General features: G+C 55.1%; 7 protein-coding genes across 7 annotated transcripts; 3 read left to right on the forward strand and 4 right to left on the reverse strand.

The window, feature by feature from the left end:
• Window positions 1-1506: 1506 nt before the first annotated feature.
• Window positions 1507-2646, reverse strand: IUM83_11431 (Bifunctional arginine demethylase and lysyl-hydroxylase PSR; the record flags this gene model as incomplete). Its single annotated transcript, XM_067935989.1, has 1 exon — window positions 1507-2646. One exon carries the CDS (start codon window positions 2644-2646, stop codon window positions 1507-1509), a length of 1140 nt encoding a protein of 379 aa, XP_067781711.1.
• Window positions 2647-3492: 846 nt separating this feature from the next.
• IUM83_11432 (2-acylglycerol O-acyltransferase 2) lies at window positions 3493-4942 on the forward strand (the record flags this gene model as incomplete). The annotated part of the gene is made up of 6 exons (XM_067935990.1): window positions 3493-3693; window positions 3788-3930; window positions 4010-4152; window positions 4226-4401; window positions 4482-4585; window positions 4657-4942. The coding sequence occupies 6 exons, from the start codon at window positions 3493-3495 to the stop codon at window positions 4940-4942; spliced, it is 1053 nt and encodes a 350-aa protein (XP_067781807.1).
• A 401-nt stretch (window positions 4943-5343) lies between these two features.
• On the forward strand, window positions 5344-6787 carry IUM83_11433 (Diacylglycerol O-acyltransferase; the record flags this gene model as incomplete). Its single annotated transcript, XM_067935991.1, has 6 exons — window positions 5344-5559; window positions 5639-5781; window positions 5854-5996; window positions 6076-6251; window positions 6330-6433; window positions 6502-6787. The coding sequence occupies 6 exons, from the start codon at window positions 5344-5346 to the stop codon at window positions 6785-6787; spliced, it is 1068 nt and encodes a 355-aa protein (XP_067781712.1).
• Window positions 6788-6980: 193 nt separating this feature from the next.
• Window positions 6981-8381, forward strand: IUM83_11434 (Diacylglycerol O-acyltransferase; the record flags this gene model as incomplete). The annotated part of the gene is made up of 6 exons (XM_067935992.1): window positions 6981-7181; window positions 7244-7386; window positions 7466-7608; window positions 7679-7854; window positions 7921-8012; window positions 8096-8381. 6 exons carry the CDS (start codon window positions 6981-6983, stop codon window positions 8379-8381), a joined length of 1041 nt encoding a protein of 346 aa, XP_067781716.1.
• Window positions 8382-8538: 157 nt separating this feature from the next.
• On the reverse strand, window positions 8539-9699 carry IUM83_11435 (endonuclease exonuclease phosphatase; the record flags this gene model as incomplete). Its single annotated transcript, XM_067935993.1, has 1 exon — window positions 8539-9699. The coding sequence occupies one exon, from the start codon at window positions 9697-9699 to the stop codon at window positions 8539-8541; it is 1161 nt and encodes a 386-aa protein (XP_067781715.1).
• A 405-nt stretch (window positions 9700-10104) lies between these two features.
• Window positions 10105-17346, reverse strand: IUM83_11436 (putative ubiquitin-protein ligase of the N-recognin family; the record flags this gene model as incomplete). Its single annotated transcript, XM_067935994.1, has 2 exons — window positions 10105-11766; window positions 12892-17346. 2 exons carry the CDS (start codon window positions 17344-17346, stop codon window positions 10105-10107), a joined length of 6117 nt encoding a protein of 2038 aa, XP_067781802.1.
• Window positions 17347-17419: 73 nt separating this feature from the next.
• On the reverse strand, window positions 17420-18058 carry IUM83_11437 (uncharacterized protein; the record flags this gene model as incomplete). Its single annotated transcript, XM_067935995.1, has 4 exons — window positions 17420-17586; window positions 17657-17789; window positions 17908-17937; window positions 18044-18058. 4 exons carry the CDS (start codon window positions 18056-18058, stop codon window positions 17420-17422), a joined length of 345 nt encoding a protein of 114 aa, XP_067781800.1.
• Between the last annotated feature and the right edge of the window lie 3392 nt (window positions 18059-21450).

Below are 21450 nucleotides of genomic sequence, written 5' to 3' on the forward strand. Positions count from 1 at the left end.
ATGTAGGCCAGCTCCGTCGTGTCGCCGTACTTGGACAGCCACATTTTAGCCTCCGCGTTCCACACGGGCGCGTCGCCCTGCACGCGGGCCTGCACGGACGTGACGGCCGTCATGTGCCAGCCACTGCTGCTACCAGAGGCCGACGACGTTGTAGCCGATGTGCCCACAGTGCCCGCCGAGGAGGACGAGGTGTCGGCAGCTGAGACCGTTCCAGCAACGCCCGAGGATCCCGAGGAGGCGGTGGTGGTGGTGGTGGTGGCGTCCGAGGACTTGGTGACCGCCATCTTGAGCACCGCAGCGCTGGAGGCCGCGCTCAGAGGGGCCCCCATGAGGAAGCAGAGCAAACCGAAGCGTCGCCACATTCTGGGTAGGATATCCTGCAGCCCGGGGGAGATATCTCGCTCGAAAGAGGCAAATGCCGGAATGGTTCATGGCGGCCGTCCAGCAATTTGGGTGGGTGTAAAATCCGCGACCTGATATTTCTGTGTTTGACTGCGGCTGAGTATGCGAATTTGGTGCCCGGATGATCGGGCGGGCACACTTTTGTTCAAAAAGTTCCCATCTCGATCATTATCCTCCCAGGTCAGTGTCGTGCCCAAGTGTTGATAGGACAGTGCAGGGCTCTTGAGGCGAGCCAGCGCGCTGAATACTGCGCTTTTGCATGCCTCGCGCCCGCAGATAATGCGCAGTTTGCATGCTTCGTGCAGACGAACAGCCAAAGTCTCTTCGTGTGATTAACAGATACGATACCTGCGCGATGGAACGGCGCGGTCCTACGGCGCTAACTGGCTAGAGGAATCGGTGGCGCTGCTGCCGTTGGTGGCGACAAGCACCAAAAAGCCCCACCGAATCTACTGTAAATGGCTAACGAATATGCATAGTGGCAATGCACTGTTTGCCAACCTCATGTGTTCGACTCGGGCTGAGCATGGAATTGAGTTACCAGAATCGGGTGCTGCATTCTGGGACACAAACATCAATTGTGTGGCTGCACCCACCAGAACACGCAGATGGCTGCCTTGCGACCACCACACCTGCTTCGAGCGGATGCCGCTCCGTGGTCAGCTTTGGCGCAGATGCGTAGGACATCATCTGTATGTGAATGTGGAGAAATGCATTCACAATTTATTAGTCAAGGCTCGTTAAGCTTTTCCTCACAATCTAGGCAAGTGCTTCCTGCTAGACAACTCCTTGCTTGAGGCGAGTCACCTGATCGAAAGTTACGTACGTATCTTTCTCGACCGCGAGTGTACAGAACGAAGTTATTCGGCTCGAAATTAACAAATTAAAGTGTTCTGCGAATCTGTATGGACGGATTGAGTCCAACAACAAAATGTAGTTCATTGAAATGTACATTTCAGTGTGTACTGGAGAGACTGCAGGCTTTTTAGGTCGCCGATATCGCAAGACACGCCGCTATACTTGTACATTGTAGTCGAGAAAGCCCAACCTTGAGTGCTTGCATTGGTAGCTGCTGCACCTCCCCTTTCCCTACATTTAGCTCAATTAAGGAGCCGACAGCTCCGGGAACGAGAAATCCGCGGGTGCGGTCACGCATCCATCGGCAGCGGCAGAGCACACCGAGCAGATCTGCGAGTACTGGCCGCGGCTGCAGCCAAACTGAGCGTGGGCACACGAGGCACTGTTCTGGTAGCACTTGGGGTTGCCTGCGGTCAGCGCTTCAACCGACGGAAGCGGCTCCATGTTAGCACTAGTGCCGTTGGTAGCCAACTGGTTATACGTTGCCACCATTTGCGTGGCACGGTTCGCATTAGCGCTCGAGTCGCCAGGGTTCTTCCAGAAGTCGATGCACTGCTCCACTTCGAATCCGTTGCCCGTGTTCGTGGCCTTGAACTCCACACCGCCGCTCTCGCAGAACTGCTGGTAGTTGCTGAAGCCCATGTTGGTGATACCGACCAGGTCGTCGATGTTCAGGTATCCCAGGATCTTGTAGCTGAACGTGCAGTTGTCACCATCAGGCTGGACTCCCAAGGCGCACAGGCCGCCTGGGAACTCTGCACGGCACTGATCGGTCTTCTCCGCTCGGTACTTCTGTACGCACGAGTTGGGATACGAAAACCAGTAGTTGCCAGGGTACGGCGCACGCGGGTCGGATCCCTGCGGATTGCACCCGACCATGGGCCCAATGCGCTTCTCACCGTCCAAACCGTTGTAAATCTTGCAGCTCTGCGGCAGATCGGATCCGGCGTTTGTGCACTTGGCGCCGTCCATGGCGACAAAGTCTCCATACTCCGGGGGAGTGTGGCTCTCGTAGTACTTGATGCCGTACGTGGGCTGCACGATGGTCATCTCGTAGAAGACCACGTACTGCATGTCGTTCTTGCGGTGGCACTTGACCGACTGCTCGTTCACGTTGATTCCCTCGGCCTGCACATACATGAGCGCGCCCTCCACGGACGCCGTGTTCACCGTGTCCAGGTTGTTCATGTAGGTCAGCTCCGTCGTGTCGCCGTACTTGGACAGCCACATTTTAGCCTCCGCGTTCCACACGGGCGCGTCGCCTTGCACGCGGGCCTGGATGACCCTGACGGGCGACATGTGCCAGCCATTGCTGTTATCCGCGGCAGCGATGGCGCATTGAGACGCACCGAGGAAGAAGGCGAGCAGGCCAAATCGACGCCACATTTTACGCGATAGATATCCGATCGAGAAGTTACTGGAGCTGTGCCAGGCAAAAAGCAAAGTGAGGAGAGCGGTCGATAGGATGGAAGCTCTGCGGAACTTGTAGGTTCGTGCAGGCTTCGCATCGTTGCAGCGTTCGAACGGCACCTGAACCACAATATCGTCCGTATGGGTGTCGTGCTGGGGGGGATAGTGCAGGGCACCAGGGTAGATAGACGCCGAGTTGCTTCAAGCAATGCTCGTGAAGCTGCAATCACTATGACAACACCGTGTAGTCTACATGTAGTTCGTTAATATGTAAATAAATTTCTCGTACATGGAGCTGGTCATTTCGTTGCGAATTGTATGCAAGGCAACCGGAAGCGAGAATCGTCCACCGGCTCTGCAGCTTTGAGAGGAAGCGTGTGTGTTTTACCGTCTATTAGCGGAGCTCCGCAATCGCGCAACAAACAGATTTCCAGCATCAGAATAGGCGCTGCCATGGGAATTGGAGCGATGCTGTGTGGCTTCCAGCGCAGTGAGTAACCGAGTGCCTGTAAATGGACACAACCACAGCGATCCTGCTTCCTGGTTCCAGATGGCTACCATATCCATGTCGTGCCCTCAGGAGCGCCCTGCTATTCATTCCTGACGCCATCGACCTCCATCACCGCATTCGTTTGGTGGCTTCCAGCAGTCATCAACGTCGTGGAATGCTGGGGCGTTGTCGACTCAGATCCCGGCCGGATTCATCAGCGCTTCGAACGGGGCAGTAGAGTGGTAGGCTTGCGTTCATCTCGGAGAGTCTCAGATCTTCAGACGGCCGGCCACTTCGCCTTTTCAACGGTGCCGCTCACTCACTCGCTCGCGATGGCGCCGAACCCGATCGCGGACAGCCACGAGCAGCAGAACAAGGACGTGCTGGTGTACGACGCCCCCGGGTTCTTCGCGCCTAACAGCCGCGTGCCTCGGTGGCTGCAAAATGCTGCCACCGACCTGTTCAGCTTCGTGATCCTGCACTACTTCGTCTGGGGCGTGCCCTTCCTCGTCCTGTTCTACGTCCTCCACAAGGTGTACAGCTGCCACACGTTACTCTATGATGATCGACCTCAGTAAGTCAGTCAGTGCTCACCGTCCTGTGCAACATACCCAACCTCAAAACCAGTTCGGCCTTGACTACGTGTCCTTCGCGATGGTGGTGCTCTACCTGCCCTCGTTCTTCAGCGGGGCCCAAAAGACGGGCAGGGGCAACGTGTGGGAGGGCCTCCGCACCTCCAGTCTGTGGGGGTTGCTGAACCAGTTCCTCAGGTAGGAGATCTATCGACTATTTTGTCACCATGGCAACTGCGGGCTGGAAGGGAGTTGATGTCTTTGGCGTTGTGCACAGGATCAAGATCATCCGGGAGCAGGAGCTGGACCCCAACAAGCGGTACATCTTCGGCTTCCACCCCCACGGAATCATCGTGCTCTCCCGGATCGCGATCTTCGGCGGCAGCTTCGAGGACATGTTCCCGGGCATCACGTACAGAAGTACGTTAAAAAGTTAAAGTGTCGGTAGCCATGTTGGTCTTAGGAGCTCACATACTTCCGTCGTGTCTGGTAGTCCTCGGAGCGTCGCCGATGTTCTACATCCCACTAGGCCGCGAATTGTGCTTATGGATGGGCGGGGTCGACGCCTCGAGAGCAACTGGCGAAAAGGTTCTCAACGAGGGCAACAGCATCGTCGTGTACCCTGGCGGTGTGGCGGGGATCTTCAAGACAAACCCGAACTCCAAGGAGGTGAGCTCGAATTTGGTCTATGGGTCCGTGGGCGTATTAATATGTATGAGTGACTGCAACGTCGTTTTTTCTGCATCTAGACACAACTGGTGCTGAAGAATCGGCTCGGTTTCGTCAAGCTCGCCATGAACAATGGTGCGGATCTCGTGCCAACCTTCGTCTTCGGCGAGAAGTGGCTCTACAAGTATGTAGCCTCTCGTTGTTAGCTTCCCTTGAGCCTGTTCTCGATTGACAATTGATTTTCTGCTTTTTCAGCATGTGGAATCCACCCAAGAATGTCATCAGCTTCTTCCGCAAGACGCTGGGCATCCCCGTGCTCGTCTTCTGGGGGAAGTTCTGGTGGATGCCCAAGGCACCGGCTAAGGGAAAGCGCTACGGACTCGTGTACGGAAAACCCATTTCCACAAAGCACACTAACAACCCGACGGATGACGAGGTGCGTGCTATTCATGAGGAATATGTCGCTGAGATCGAGCGTATTTTCAAGCAGTACAAGTCTGAGTTCGGCTACGACGAGGACGAGACGCTGGCGATCGTTTAAGTGAATTGAATTATGGAGTTCTACCCTGAGACTGTTAAAGGAAATCACGTCCATGAACATAAATTGGAGTCGAGTACCGTAGCCTTCACAACGGCAAAGTAAACAGCATACGCATTGTACATAAGGCGTTCAGTGTCTTGCTGCAAACAGCGATCGCGTGGGGCGCGACGTCATTCAAAGCATGTCATTTCGATTAGCTGGGTGCATTCAAAGCCACAGACTTAAAACATCCGCACGCGATCACAATAGGCATGCTTGTATCTGTCATTTTATGCACTGAAGTCAAGCTGGTCTATTACGTCTCACGCTCTGGAGTGCCACCGTCACGGTCGAAATCAATCTCACCTCGGTCACTACAGCTCTACCTGGTGCTCACTTTCGAATTTGACAGCGACAGCGCAATGGACCCGGACACGAAAACGCAGGAGGAAAACGTTCGTCAAGACCAGGACTCACACAAGGGCATGCTGGTCTACGAGGCGCCTCCGTTATTTGCTGAGAACAGCACCGTGCCTGAGTGGATGCAAAACCTCCTCACCGATATCTTCAGCTTCGTCACTGTGCACTACTTCGTGTGGAGTTGGCCATTCCTTGGCCTCTTCTTCTACCTACACCAGGTGAGAGTCATTGTTCCTTACTCGACGTTGTCTTTGATAGCCATAGTAAACTTTTCCATTATTATGAATGGATGAGCAGCGAGGACTCGATTACGTGTCCATCGCCATGGTGGCACTCTACCTGCCCTCGTTTTTCAGCGGCGCCCAGAAGACAGGAAAAGGCAACGTCTGGGAATCTCTTCGCACCTCCAGCTTATGGGGACTCATGAATAAGTTTCTTCGGTACGCTGTTCAATGCGCATGAGAGTAGAGCGTCGATCTGACCGATTGAATATGCTTATCGTTGCTGGATAGCATTAAGATCATCCGCGAGCAGGAGCTGGACCCACAGAAGAGGTACATCTTCGGATTTCATCCTCACGGAATCATTGTGCTCTCGCGCGTTGCAATTTTCGGCAGCAATTTCGACTATGTATTTCCAGGCATCAAAAACCGGCGTAAGTGCACGTGAATGTCGCGGATCATTTTCCGTCGGCTTGAATCTCATCGCACGATTTCTTTCTGGATGTGCCCAAGTCCTTGGAGCTTCGGCCATGTACTACGTCCCGCTAGGCCGCGAAATGTGCTTATGGATGGGCGGTGTCGACGCCTCTCGTTCCACAGGCGAGAAGGTACTGAAGGAGGGCAACAGCATCATCGTCTACCCGGGCGGTGTGCCGGAGATTTTTCGCACAGACCCGAACTCGAAGGAGGTACGTGCTTGTGCACAACTTCGGGTTCACGACATCTTACTGACCAACTTTTATTCGCTGGGCTAATTCTCTTCATAGACTCAGCTAGTTCTGAAGAAGCGCTTCGGGTTCATCAAACTTGCGATGCGTCAAGGGGTAGACCTTGTTCCTACGTTTGTGTTTGGCGAGAAATGGCTCTACAAGTACGTACTGTTACTTGCATTTCATTGTCTGTTTCACTCAACTAATGCACCTTTTGCTGTCCTTGTAGCAAGTGGAGTCCGCCTAAGGCCCTCACAGAGTTCTTCCGAAAGGCATTTGGCATTCCCGTGCTCGTCTTTTGGGGCAAGTTCTGGTGGATGCCCAAGGCGCCTACCAAGGACAAACACTACGGGCTCGTGTATGGAAAGCCCATTTCCGTAAAGCACACCGAGACCCCGACGGATGATGAAGTTCGCGCTGTTCACTCTCAGTACGTTGCTGAGATTGGACGTATTTTCAATCAGTACAAGTCTGAGTTCGGCTACGAAGAGGACGAGACTTTGGCCATCATTTAGCATGCTATCGAGGGCGGATTAGCCGAGACGCGATACAAAGCAGGCTACGGTAGAAGCTTGCGCAAGATGTATCATGTCATAATCGAGAATCGTGATGATTCACACACCACTTCTGGTCCGGAAGCTGGACGAGGACGAGTGTTTCTTGAACTTCACTTTCAAATTTGACCGCCTGATGGCACCGAATCCAGAAATGCAAGATGCCGAGAGTCACGGGGGCAAACCACAACAGCCGGGCGACGTCTTGGTTTACGAGTCCGTCGGGTGTTTCGCGGAGAAGAGTACGGTGCCCCGATGGATGCAGGACGCCCTCACCGACGTGTTCAGCTTCGTGACGGCGCACTACTTCGTGTGGAGCTGGCCATTTCTAGTTTTGTTCTACGTCCTGCACCAGGTGAATCATATCTACTAAATCGCAACCTTCTATCATCCTGTGTCCTAACGTGGTTGCACTAGCGCGGCCTTGACTACGTGTCTGCCGCAATGGTGGCGCTGTATCTGCCCTCGTTCTTCAGTGGCGCACAGAAGACGGGAAAAGGGAAGGAGTGGGAAGCCTTGCGTACATCCAGTGTTTGGGGACTCATGAATAAGTTCCTTCGGTACGCTCGCCGCCAACTTTGTCGTGAGCGTATCCAGAGTGTTGTGTCCTGATGCTTCTACATTTTGCTCGTCAAGCAGTATCAAAATCATCCGCGAACAGGAACTTGATCCTACGAAGAAGTACATCTTCGGTTTCCACCCCCACGGGATTCTTGTCCTCTCTCGAATCGCGGTTTCGGGCCGGAACTTTGTTGATGTGTTCCCAGGAATCAAGACTCGACGTAAGTACTTCCTTCACTTATCGATTGTTTGCAGAGTGGATTTCACAGTTTGTGTTCGTACTGTGCCCAGTTCTCGGTGCCTCAGCAATGTACTACGTCCCGCTAGGCCGCGAGCTGTGTTTATGGATGGGTGGCGTCGATGCTTCACGGTCCACGGGTGAGAAGGTACTAGAGGAGGGCAGTAGCATCATCGTCTACCCAGGCGGTGTGCCCGAAATATTTAAGACAGACCCAATCTCGAGAGTGGTGAGTCTCTACTTGTTCAGTTAGTCATCGGTACACCGGACTGACATTCAGTACGTTTTTGCACAGACAGAATTGGTGCTGAAGAAGCGTCTCGGATTCATCAAGCTCGCCATGAACAATGGTGCGGATCTCGTGCCAACCTTCGTCTTCGGCGAGAAGTGGCTCTACAAGAATGTAACCTCTTGATGTTAGCTTCCCTTGAGCCTGTTCTCGATTGACAATTGATTTTCTGCTTTTACAGCATGTGGAATCCACCCAAGAGTGTCATCAACTTCTTCCGCAAGACGCTGGGCATCCCCGTGCTCGTCTTCTGGGGGAAGTTCTGGTGGATGCCCAAGGCACCGGCTAAGGGAAAGCGCTACGGACTCGTGTACGGAAAACCCATTTCCACAAAGCACACTAACAACCCGACGGATGACGAGGTGCGTGCTATTCATGAGGAATATGTCGCTGAGATCGAGCGTATTTTCAAGCAGTACAAGTCTGAGTTCGGCTACGACGAGGACGAGACGCTGGCGATCGTTTAAGTGAATTTGGAGGTCGTTTAGACGTCTTTAGCTAGAGTAGTAACCGATGTGAGAGCTATGAACATGAAACCATGTACGTTGTGACCAAGTCTTTGTTTTGACGTGTTATCACACAACCTACTTTGACGAATGACTGGAACTTGTCCACATGCTCTCCTTAGACCTTGCTCAAGACAATGGAGACGGGGTAGTGATCGCTGTTGTAGCCGCTGCACGACGTGGTGTACAGGTCGTGGTTGAACGAAACGCTCGTGAGCGCAGTCGACAGCGATTTGGAGACCAAGATGTGGTCCAGACTGCTGACCTCCGTGTCTTCGTACACGCAGTCATTGTCCTCGTCGTACCATTCGGTGTAGCGGTCGGACTGGGCCACCTTGCTCGCCACCTCGACGAAGTTGTCGCCTGCGAGGATGGAGAGGACCGCGCTGATCGGCGCGTTGCTGTTCTTGTCCAGCACGTCCGAGGACCAGTCGTTCAAGTCTCCAGTGATGATGGTGTGGTGACCCTCTTCGACTGCGGCGTTGGCCAGATTGGCGAGGACCGTGGCCTGCGCCTCACGTTCGAAACAGCGCGGTTTGCTCTCCGGGTTGGCGAGCAGGTGCGCCCCCACAAGCGTGATCGGCTTGGAGAAGCCCGTGACGTTGAACGTCGTGTAGAAATGCTTCGAAACCCCCTTGGAGCTCGAATACCCGCTGGAGCTCGGGCACGTCGAACCACTAACGGGGATCGTGGCTCGAACCTCCGTGCGTTGTAGGTTCACGACAGGATCCACGCGCGTCAGCAGCGCCGAGTTCTGGCCCGTGGACGTGTCCGTGCCCCTCACCAAGTACGGCTTGTAGGTCGAGTCGCCCAGAGCCGCGAGCTTCGTGATGACAGATTCGAGCACAGTGCAGTCTTCGACCTCGTTGATCTGCACGATGTCGGCGTTCAGGCTCTTGAGGACCGCAGCGATCTGCGTCACGTGACTCTCGGCTTCGGCCGCCGTCGTCCACGGGCAGTCAGCTCCTGGACATGAAAGCTGATGCGACTCGGTTCCCAGGAACAGGAACGCGGCGTTGAACGTGGCCACCTTGAGCTCGGTCGTGCTGGTGCGACGGTCTCCTGGGCTGGCGGGGGACTCGGCGCAAGCAGCGAAAGCAGCGTCAGCCGACTGCAGCGACGGGAGACGCGTGACGACTGCGAGGGCAACGGAGGCGGCGATAGCGACGAGAGAGACCATGGCGTTGCGCAGGAATCCGTTGGTGGGGCGTGCGGGGTGGCTGGCAAAATGCAGACTGTCGTCCGGGTTGGAAGCGCGCGGAGGCCGTCGCCGTGCCATCTTGACAGGAATCTTGAGCTGAGACCGTTGCCCGGTGTTAATAATCCCCGCGGATTAGCCATGGGATACCACTTTACCGCGTGCACTGTTTGCACGATTCAAGTCCAGCGTAACGCGCTGCTGAACGACGGAGATTCGATCACTAACGCTCAGTTCATCGTGCAGACACCTCCACGTTGCGTGGTCACGACGAACAGTGGAAACTGCTTATTCGAGACGTGAATGCTCTCCTCGCGCGGACCAGAACGATCGTTGTACAGGAGAAACCGATCGGCGGCATGCGCGTGTATGTGCGCGTTCAGGAAGTCGTGCTATCATTACAATTGTGGGGTCTCTACTACACCTTCAAGCTGCAGTTCATCACTTCAACATCGTGTCATATCATGTCGTGTCGTGTCATGCAGCTCAGTACCGACGGCCATCCCGCCGCGAAGTGTTCTGCAGGATGGCGGTGTTCTGCGAGAAGCTGTGCGAGACCAGCAGCGTCTCCAGCGCTAAGCGGCGACTCGGGTCCAGGTACAGCGTCTTGCCGCGACGCAGGTACGGGTCCTCTTCGCCGTTCTTGTCCACGTAAAGACTGCCCCAGACGCAACGCCGTTCGTTCCCCAGGAAGAGGATTACGGTGCACGCACGCAGCAGCAGGAAGGCACCAATGCCAAGGCCGCAGCGCTGGGCGTGCTGAGTGCACTCACCCACGCCGCCGCCTTCCTTCGCTTCGCAGCATGCGGAGAAGCAGCACAGCACTTCGCCACAAAAGAGGCACAGCCCCGGGTGCTGCGGGATCTGTGCACACTGCTGGCAGACGCCAGTGGGCTTCTCGTTGTAGCGGATGAACAAATCCATGTACACTCGGGGTAGCGAAATGAGCAGTTGGTAGTTCGCGCCTGCAGAAGCAACGGCTGCAGCGCGAGACGAAAGCACCAGAACTTGTCGTTGCAATGGGAATGCGTCAACCTGCGTGGGGGAGCCACCTACTACGAGAGCTTGGGATCGCGCTTGTTGTCGAGAAACAGCAGCCTTTGCCTCAAGCTGCGCACCCCAGAGCTGGCACAATGTACGCTGGCTTGACGGGAACATCTGCCGATGGAAGAAGAGCCGCAGAGGAGGTAAATGGAGCCTCCGCAGACACTTGTCCAGCAATGCAGACGCTGAAGGCGTCCCGGTGGACGTCGACGTTGATGCCGAGGGGAATAGGCCATCGCACACTGCACACGACTCGGGTGAGACGTGAGATTTGGCATCGCCATCCCCTTGGCTGCTATCGCTGTGGTGTTGATGAGATGTCGGCAGCACAACGTCCATGAGTAGGAGCATCTGTTGGGCTAGTGGTAAACACAACGCGCTAACTTGCTCCTCCATCGCTGCGCCGTTCCACTTCTTCGCTGGGTTAGCCTCAGACGTCATAACGGACTTGCTGTCCATCAAGCGAGATCGCGCCAGCATCAGTGATATCCACACCGATGCGTCGCGAAGCGACTCCACTTCTTCGAAGTCGCGAATCTCCGCTTTGGTTTTTCCAGCAGCTTCTACATGCTCGTGCTCGTGTGACGAAGTCTCTTGACCACCCTGCATCGCGAGATAGGCTAGTGCCTGCAGCACTTGAGCCGTGAATAATACGCGCGCGGAGAAGAAGGCTTCAGTGAGTAGCTGCTCTGCTGCTACATCGGCGTTTGGTGTTGCGATGCTCTGCCTCCACATAATACGCATCGCGAAACACGTCAATAGTCGCGGATGGCACAACACGGGCGTGCCCACTAAAGCTGAATCGGTCGCATCCTCAGAATCGCCGGCCTGCAGCTGGTCACGAATGCTCCATTTAGTGCTGCACGCGTCTTCGTCTTCCTCGAAAAGAACTTGCTGACCGAAAATCAGTCCGTTCAGTCTTGTCATGACACTCTCAAACTGCTTGTCTGCAGGCGCCTCCACCACGGTCCACGCCAGTGAGCTCGGGGTTGAGAACGCTACAGCGGCCGCCGTGATATCTGCAAGCTGGCGCATCGATCGGAGCTGCAAAGAGTCGACGGCATCAGTCTGCAGCAACGTCTTCTCGCGCGCCACCACGCGTAGCTGCACCTCCAAGCAGTGCAGCAACAATTGCCACGCCGGGGTCTGGGCACCGCACTCCGAGCTAAGCTGTTGCATTTCCAAGTCCAAGCTGCCTTCGTCGTCTATTGAGCTCGTCAGCAGTGTTGGCAAATACAACTGCGCGCGCACAGACCGGAGAACAACTTCGTGACAGAAAGCACCAATTTCGCGCTCGACACTCACATCCTGTTCGGTGGAGTCAATGCCTCCGGGCGATGACACAGACCCTCCGGATGATCGTGGGCCAGGGGACAATGAAGACTTGGATGCTGAAGACAGCAACCGACGCCGTAAACGCAAACTCGATTGCGTCCTCGAGCGCCGCCGCTTAACGACAGGGGAGTCATCGCGAAAGCTCATCTGCGTGTCAAGCCACTGAAGGAAGGCTAGTGGGTCCTGGCCGTCATCCTTCTTTTCCTCCTCTTCTTCTTCTGATCCGAATTCAGCGCTCATCAGCTCATTGACCGACGCCCGCTCCCGGATTTCCCTTAGCGAAACACGCGGGACCAAACAGTTGGAAAGTCGGCGACAGATCGGACACACAAACTCCATGTCGCGCTCGCTTAGTAGGCGGTCCTCGCCACTAGGCATTTCCAGGGGATTGCGCCCGTGCTTTTGTTTCCACAGAGACACCAGGTAGGCCTTTAGGCATGCGTGGTGAATGGCATGGCCACAACTCCAGATTACGCAGTCCGCTAGCTGCATGCGCATTTCATCCGTAGTTCCCGGTTTTAGGACGCGTAGCGACGGTAGTCGCGATGATACCACGGGTCGGACGTCTGCGCTAGAAACGCTAGTAGATCCCTTCTCGATTTTCTGCGGCATATTTGTTGGCAGAATCATACCGACAAAGCCGTAAGACGATTCACGCGAGCGAGGATCGCACGGCAAACGACAAAGTCCGCACTCTTCAGCCTGAGTAGACTGTTCGTCCGTTAAGCCATACTCGTAACTTATGGAAGACGACCGCCCCCTGTCGTCGTGTTCTGCCGTTATTGATGAGCTTCGAGTGTTTCGCCTTCGTCGCCGCCTACGATCTTGGGATCTCCGTTGCTTTTCTCGCATCAGGGCGATAGCGGATGAAACATGGTCTAGATATAAACGTACGTCCACCTGACCAGTAGGAAAGCCCCACTCATCTTCTTCTTCGTGGTCCTCTTCCACGTCCTCATCGGAGTCCATGGCTTCATCGTAGCTGTCACTATCTGTATCCAACTCCACAGTATGATTTTCCACACCGTTGTGATTGCCTCCATTTGCCTCGTCCTCCATCACATCGCCATTAGCAGACAAAAACTGCATCTGTTGAGACCGCATCTTCTCCAGTATTTGTTGCTGTCGTTTCCGCATCATCTCTTTTGCGGTAAGTTTTGGCTGCTCATCACGCTTGTCATCGCAGCTGTCTAGGCAAGAGTTATCCTGTTTGGAGCCATTCGCGCTAGTGGTATCAGACTGTGCAGCCTGTTGTTTGCGCTTTATTTCATGCATGTATTCCGCGCAAACCGACGATTTCTCCCGTACAGATCCAAGAATCAGATTTACCACAGGCTGAGCATCTTCCATCCCGCTTTTGTGCTCAGAGAGGAATAGCAACAGCGATAGCAGGCTGGTCGTTGCTGGTTCCTTTTCATCGGATTCAACCGAGCATTCATCAGCATGGCTCGCTCGATCTTTCAAGGGTACATCGGTGCACAGTTTGATGAATAGACTGCTCTCTTCATCGAAGTACTCGGCGATGTCGTCCAAGCCACATCTTCTTCTTACATCATCACACGCTTGCACAGTTTGTTGACGCTCTTCTTGGTGAGAGTTTGGTAGCATCTTGACTGCTACATACAAGCAGTGCAAAGCAGCAAGTAGCAGATTCTCGTTGGTGACCGAGCATACGCTGTCTGGATCCTCGCTCTCCCCTCGCTGATCTCGCTGTGCAGTAGCTTTGCGCCTGTAATTTTCAAAAATAACGAGCAAAATGCTGGTCATATATGACGAGTTCAACATTGTCTCGGCAAGCACCCCGTGCATATCCACACCACTTGGTCCTTCATGCTGCGGCCGTGGCAACATCGGCAAGATGATCGACGCTGTAGGAATATCTCCTTCGTCGCGTGGCTTTGGGAGGTTTTTGCGGATATTTTGCTCGCACTGTTGTGCTTCGGAAGGTGTGAAACACTCGAACAGGGGCGATACTTGTGACCACAGCTCGGGCTTTAGCTTCCATGAGCCGCTCATCTTGAGTCCATAGCCTAGCAGGCTGCCACTCCGGGAAGTTCGAGTGCCGTTGCTGCTTCCAGCTGGATCATCGTACACTCCAACATTTTCCAGCACATGCGTTAAGATTTCCTCTTCTTCTAACTCCGCCCACTCGTGTGATGAAAGCTGTTTTATCTGCTCCACCAGCTTCATATCTATTCGCATAATTAGCTCACTTCGCGTGAATGGACCCAGCGTCAGCCAATGCATGATCTCGCGCTCAAGAAGCCACACGGCAGCTGTCTCAGGCGAGCTAGCCGATGCAATTTTGACGGGTGCCAGCACAAGCTGCAGAAAGAGGCGCAGCGCCTCCTCCACCACGTCAAGCTCTTGACGCAGCTCGCGACTGCGGTCAGCACTGGTGGCGGCGTTATTGCTATCCACCTTCTCAGGTGTTTGACAGCTTAATCCAAGCACAGCTGAGTAGCGGACGCCAAACGGCAACTGGTGGAAGAATAGTCGCGTGAAGCTCCCGTGCGGAAGGAGACTAGCTCCCAGCTGACACAGAAACAAGTCCGAGTGCAGACCGAAGTACCGCCAGTGTTTCGAGTGGTAGTGAATCAACTGCTGCAGCATGACTCCACCGTTTCGTACCCAGAGACCAGCTTTGATTTCTCTTGAGAACAGAAGCACACGCAGAGGGTGATCCAGTGTGCTGTACCAAAATGCCAAGTCCTTCCGCTTGTCAGAACCCATGCCCAACAACTCATACCAATCGTCCATCGTTTGTGGGCGCACTACACCGCACAGTGCATGAATCAGAGCTGCATACATGTGGTGCAGCGGAAAGTGAAAACTTTTAGCGCTTGCGCCTCCGAGAGCGACAGTGCCCTGCTCGTAGTACTTCATCAGCTGACCAACCGTGGTTGTTTGTATTTCAGTTGCTGCCTCGCCAGGCTCAGCTATTGCTGTAGACAAGTCAACAGCTGGTACAAATTCGGGGCGTCCATTGCGATTTTCCCACTGTGCTAAAGCCGCTCGCACAGGTTGCAGAATTGCTCGCGCTAACGCAAGGGGTCGAAACGAGTCTGTTTCTAGCGGGTTCAGTGGGGTGCCACCTGTGATCACTCCCGTTGCACCTTGGTTCCAGCTATTTTCCCCCGTCGTGATGCTCTGCCACACTTCACGGGAGAAACATGCAGGGATACCCGTAAGGAAAGCACTGAGCAACAACTTCAACTCGTAGTCTGCCACGAATGCAAATGTCCAGTTCTGCGACTCGTATTCGATATGTCGGTGAATATGCCGCGTCTGCAAATCCATTTGTTGAAGCAACTCGAACGTTTTCATAAGCTGTGCGTACACCGACGCTCCGTGGAGAGCGACGTCGTCTCCACCAATACATCGGAAAGAGCGCAGTAATACTTCAGCTGCAATCTGGGGATGTACGAGAAGAGTCCGCAGGTCCGAACATAATCGAGCGTAAATTCGTTTCTTGAACACGTTCCGGCCGCAATCCACCGCTTGGACTGTCCGCAATACAGGAGGGGCCTCTGGCACTGTTCCTATACCCACGGTAGAAGTACTTGAGCTTGAGCTGCTGATTCCAGTCGCAGTTCCATCAATCGGCGGCTGCGGCAGGATAGTCATTAACCGAAGAGTGCTTCGGAACAGATCGTTGAGTTTCTCCAGCAAAAACACCATGAGCCATTCGACACAGGATGAGGGAGTCGAGTCGGTCGCTAGAGCTGGAATTCCTAGAGCATGGTGAGGTCTCCGCCGTCGCCGCCGTCGCTGTCCACGCGCCTCCCCTGAATTAAACGTAGGTCGCATCGCAGCGAATACCGTCTCCAGCTCGCGTAATTGCGCGTTGCTGTGGAAAAGCTGGCAAAATAATCGGTCGATAAACCGCGACAGGTTCCGCATGCCGTCTTCGTTGTTCTCGTCGCTGGCGGCCAGGTACAATTCAATGAAGTGCGGGTACCACTCGACGAAGTGGCACGTGTACTTCTGCTTGAAGGACTGGTCGAAGAGCAGCTTCAAGTAGAGGACGCCCAGCACGTCGCACGTCTCCACGGGCAGCAGCACGCCTGCCTTCAGGAACACGTCCAGCATGAGCATCGGCCCGTGGTTGATGCAGCCTTCGTCCACGTCTGCGTCGTCTTCCTCTGCTTCCTCCTGCACTGGCTGCTCCGTGGACGTCGACGGCCTCTGCGGCGCCGCCGCGTCCAGCTGGAAGTCCGGCGGCAGCTCCTCGAAGAACGTGTCGGAGATCATGTTGCGGTAGTGCAGGCAGCTCATGGACAGCATCTGCAGCCAGGCCAGCGTGTGCTGCAGCCTGTCCACGCGCAGCTTGACGGCGGCGGGCAGCGCCGAGCGCGTGGCGCCCGTGCGGGGCAGCGCCCGCCTCGGGTAGAACGGGTCGGCGCCGTCTGCGCCGTGCGGCCTCAGGCAGGCCGCGTGCACGTCGCGCAGCACGTCGACGCAGAAGCGCATGGTCTGGCGCACCAGCATCTGCGCGGCGGCGCGCTCGTCCGCGTGCATGTGCGTCTGCGCCTGCTGCGTCTGCGGCGTCTGCGGCAGCTGGCGGTGGCGCTTGCAGAAGCCCTCGGGCCGCCAGGCCAGCGGGTCGCCGCAGTCGCAGCAGCCGCCCGACGAGCAGCGGTACACGCGGAAGTCGTGGCCCTCGTGCTCGTCCGGGTCGAAGCAGCCCAGGCACATGCAGCTCGAGTCCGACAGCCCGCACGTGCGGCAGCGGTAGGCCATGTGGTCTCCGTGCCACACCTCCTCGCACTTGAGGCGCTTGACGCTGCCGTAGCGCGCGGCCAGGCACGCGTGGAAGCGCGCGGGCAGCGCGAAGGCCACGCCGTTCGCGCGCTGGCTCTGGCTCTGGCTCTGCTCGGGCGGCGGCTCCTCGCGCGCGCACGCCTGCGCCGCGTTGTGCGCGAACGCGCAGCCCTGCGGCTCGGCGTCGGCCTCGTGCGACTCGTGCGAGCGCGCGTGGGCCGCCATGAGCACGCGCAGCAGGAACTGCAGCAGCCGCGGGAAGCTCTCCACCGCCGGGTCGCCCAGCAGCCGCCGCGTGAGCGCGCGCTGCGACGCGCGCGGCGCCGCGGCCAAGGCGGCCGCCAGCGGCGTCTCGTCCGGCTCCTGCGCGCCGCCGAAATGCGCCGACAGCCGCGCGCCCAGCGCCGCGTCCGCCTCGTCCGGATGCAGCTGGGGCTTGGCGCCCGCGGAGCGCGCGGCGGCCGCCGCCGCGTGCAGCTCCAGCGCGCGCCGCTCGTGCTCGGCTTCGTCCGTCTTGGCCATGGAGAAATCAGCTTTGACGGGGCAGAGCGCCAACTGCAAGTGGGAGCGAGTATAGAAACACATGTCGAAAAATCTGCGGGAGCTGATACACTGTACCAGCAAGCACGTCATTATTGGCTTAGACAGGGATATGGCCCTAGAGCTGCATGGCCGCGGGCGACGGCACGGGCACGTGCTGCTTGAGGTGCTGCACGCGGTAGTGGAGCTTGTCCACCTGCTTCTGCAGGGCGTCGCGCTCGCTGCGGGCCGCGTCGCGCTCCTGGCGCAGCTGCTCCAGGCTCGAGCCCTCGCGCTGCATCGTGTCTGGCAGCAGCAACAAGAGGCGTGAGCACAGACAGAGTCCACGCCTCCTCCGTTGGGCGCTGCGACGCACCTCTGATGGCGCGCAGCTTGAGCAGCAGCTGCGTCTGGTACTCGCGCAGGTCGGCGCCGCCCACGGGGCCGTCCAGCTGCGTCTGCTCGGCCGCCAGTCGCTTCTCCACGGCGTCCATGCGGCTCAGCACGCTCTGCAGTGGAGAGGCCCAAGAGGGGAGAGAGAAGAAGGAAGAGAGAAGAGAGAAGAAAGGTGAGCTGCTGCGGACTGCGGGGTCCCTGGTCTGCTAGGATACAGCAGCGCCTTCTTACGTTCAGGTCCGAGTTGACTTGGTCCAGAGCCTGCATGCAATTGCGGGTCAAAAGGGCGGATGTTAGAGGTGTCGTTGTGCCTAGACTCCTTGAGAGGAGGAGCAGAAGAAGGAAGAAGAGGAGGAGGAGGACGCACCTTCGAGTCGGCCATTCTTCTTGTCGTCCACCAGCCGAAACACACAAATGATGCGTGGTGTGCGCCACATATTTTTCTGATCGCAGATGGCTACATCCGCAAACTGGCGATCGTCTCGCGCTGCGCTTTACTGCTCATCGCTCCAAGTCTATGGAGACGACGGATGTAAGAAGCAACTCCTTGGACGGTTCGCGCCCATTCGCTGACAGAAGTAGGACGAGAATTCTAGTTGCCAGCAGAAAGGAGCGGGTGCTTTGGTTGGTAAATCAGCAAGTGCTTCCACGGTAATCACTCCGCTTCGGCCAACAGGCACCTTTAAGGCACTTGGCCATAGACCTGTATTTTGCATCATTTCCTATTTGTAAGAGCCCATTGGACTCTTACAGGTAAGGATTACCAACTGATGAGTGAGGTAGCACAAGTAAAGTGGAACAACTCTATGTACTGGAAAGTAACCGTACGTACAAAACAAACATTTTGTTAGGAAATCGGCCAATACTGGTAGGAATTCAGAGCGAGGGCAACTTCTGCGTAGAAGGATGCACTTGTGGTAGGTGCTTCGCTGAGGTTATAGAGATTTCCATTGTCGAGACTATTATAACTTCTGTATTAGCTGGCACCGTCGAGTTTGAGGCAGTATGGATACCAGTAATGTGTTAAACGCCGTGTTTAGCCGCAACTGGGTTTCTCGCGTGCCTGTCGCGATCCTGCTCTTTGTACAACTGGTTTACATATCACTACCGGTATGCGCGCGCAGCAAGCTAAATTACGACAAAATGCTAATAAGTACCATGAATGTTACAGAAACTTCTCTCATACCTGTAGAATGCACAACGATAAGAGTACTGCTACTGCGCTTTGATACGGCCGCTAAAGGCGAGGATGCAGGATAGTGCGGCTCTCGTGTATAGTAGTCACTGTAACCGCACAAAATCGAATGTACAAAATTACAGTTGGAGTTCTTAGTGCGCGTTATAAAAGCGAGATCAAAGCGTCCTGCAGGAGCTTTTGACGAAATCTTTGTGGACGGCAACGGAAACCAATACATGTACCTACTACTCTACTGTCATCCAGTAAGGTCTTACTGGAACCAATCTGCTACAGATCCTGCACGCGTTGTACTACAGTGTAGAGCAGAAGTCACAAACGGTTAACCATACCCGCACAGTTAAGATTTGGCCGTATCCACGGACAAGTTGTCCGTGGTTATCCCGGACAACCACGGTTAACCGAAGCCTGGCTTTGAGTGGCAAATGGTCGGGTTCGGGCAACCAAGCACTCGGAGCGGTTGGTTACGGACGACCGCCACCTTCCCAAACCTATCGTGTGTTCGGTGAATCTCATACTGCTTCCTGCCTCGAGATCCCTCTGGTTGCTACGGTTTAAGCTCGTGCTGCTTGTACACCGTTAAGCTTTGCTACCTCTCTGGTATCAATGGCATAGTTGTCTTTATCGCGACATCACTGATGACAGAGGGTGCTTGGCATCTTTGATTGCCGTTTGTCGTGGCATCTCTGATGGCAGTGGAATTCTTTGCCATCCTTGATTGCCTCTTGGTCCCTCCCCCCAAAAAACAAAAAAAAATACTCTATACAGTACAATATGAACTTTATGCGATGTAGTAAAATAATGTACCGCATCGCCCCTGTCCTAAGCGAAGTTTTGTCCTAAGCGAATTTTTATTTTAGCCAATGAAAACAATGCATTGACACCACATGTCTGTAGTTAAAATTCCATGTTGACCAGCTAATTAATTATAGGCTGCCACCAGCCATTCGGTCTCAGTGTTCAAAGTGCTATGGGTAGACCACGCACCACAGGAACCGGCAAAAAGCCAAAGCGCTGCACTCGCATTGCAGTCGACTATACGCACAAGCGCCGCCATCTCGAATTCCTGGCTGCTGGCTATTCTGTAAACGAAGCTATACCACACTTCTACCCAAATTGCAGCGAGTCCGATACTCTGCGGAAACAGAAGCAGATTTCAAAATGGAAAAAGCAACAGGGCCACATTGTAGCGGTCTGTGATGAAGGAAAGGGTCACCTCAAGAATCTACGCTACAGTGGACAGGGCACCGTCCTCTCTAGTGACGCTGAAGGTGATATTGTGCTGTGGATCAACTCTATGCGTAAGGATGGCTGTCCTGTTTCGTGCCAGATGCTTAAGTACAAGGCGGTGGAAGTTGCAGCCGACGAAGGACTTTCCCTCGCAATTTTCAAGGCGTCTCATTCATGGCGCTGTCGGTTCATGCGCAGACACAAGCTGTCTATTCGAGCACAGCAATTTTATGCGGATGGACGCGGGTTCAATTCCTGCCGTGTCCATACTTCCTGATTGGTCCAAAATACCAAGAATTATTATAACTTTTACTTTTTATCATTTAATTCTGAGACTTGGCAACAGATGTACCGTAATCTGTGTACATTGCAGTTCGCTTAGGACAGGGGCGATGCGGTAATGAGCTTTTGCATGTGCGCATCCTATCGCGATTACGATGGCAAATTGCATCATTGTCTTGGCCATTGGGCAATGTAGTTAGTCACGGTGATGACCATGGGTAAACTGGACACAAACTTATGGTGAATATCGGTATGATCCTAGTTCGATCTCATAAAACGGAAGTGTGTTTGCGGCAGTCGTCAGGCTAGCAGGTTTACTTTCAAATCACCCGTTCGAGATCCGGCACCATCCTCACGCGATCAACGATGCCAACATTCTCTCTCAACGCCACGTGATACTGTACCTACTTCAGAGCGAAATCTGCCGACTCACCCCACAAGTTGCCCCAGAACCGATGAACTACCAACCCTTCGCTCCAAGAAAACTAGGCAATGGCCTCGGTCTTTCTCGTGCCGAGGGGGCCAAGTCGGCATTCCATCCGTATGAAGTCTCGAAGACCATGGAGATTCCCCGAATCGCTCGTTATGCACGGTCCCACAGCAGCTATAACGATACTACGGACGCCCTTCTCCATTTGAATGGCGCCAAGACAGACATTCACTCGAGTCGACCTGGCAACGCAGCTACGTTACCAGGAATTCTGTCGGACGAGATTCGCTTGAAGCCGGTGGACTTGCACAAGCGCAAACTCTCCAACGACATCAAGGTCCGTCGCCGAGAGCAGTGCAGCGCCAACCAAGCCCGGTACCGCAACAAGCAACGGGAAGCTCAGGTGCACTTGGAGAAGAGCGTCAAGCAATTGCACCAAGAAGTCAACAACTTGAAGCGCAGATATCGAGACCTGTCGTCGCGCGAGAGGAGCAGCCAGAGCCCATGGAGCATCGTGGCCGAGGTCTTCGACCTGCTCGAGAACTGCTTCCGGTCGCCGTGGTGCATGACGAGCACGAGAGAGATGATGAGCCACCCGCAGACTCGACAGATTCTGGCTGTGTTGGAGAGGGCGTTC

Source organism: Phytophthora cinnamomi (assembly GCF_018691715.1).
Source record: "Phytophthora cinnamomi strain GKB4 chromosome Unknown Contig114, whole genome shotgun sequence".
NCBI lineage: Eukaryota > Oomycota > Peronosporomycetes > Peronosporales > Peronosporaceae > Phytophthora > Phytophthora cinnamomi.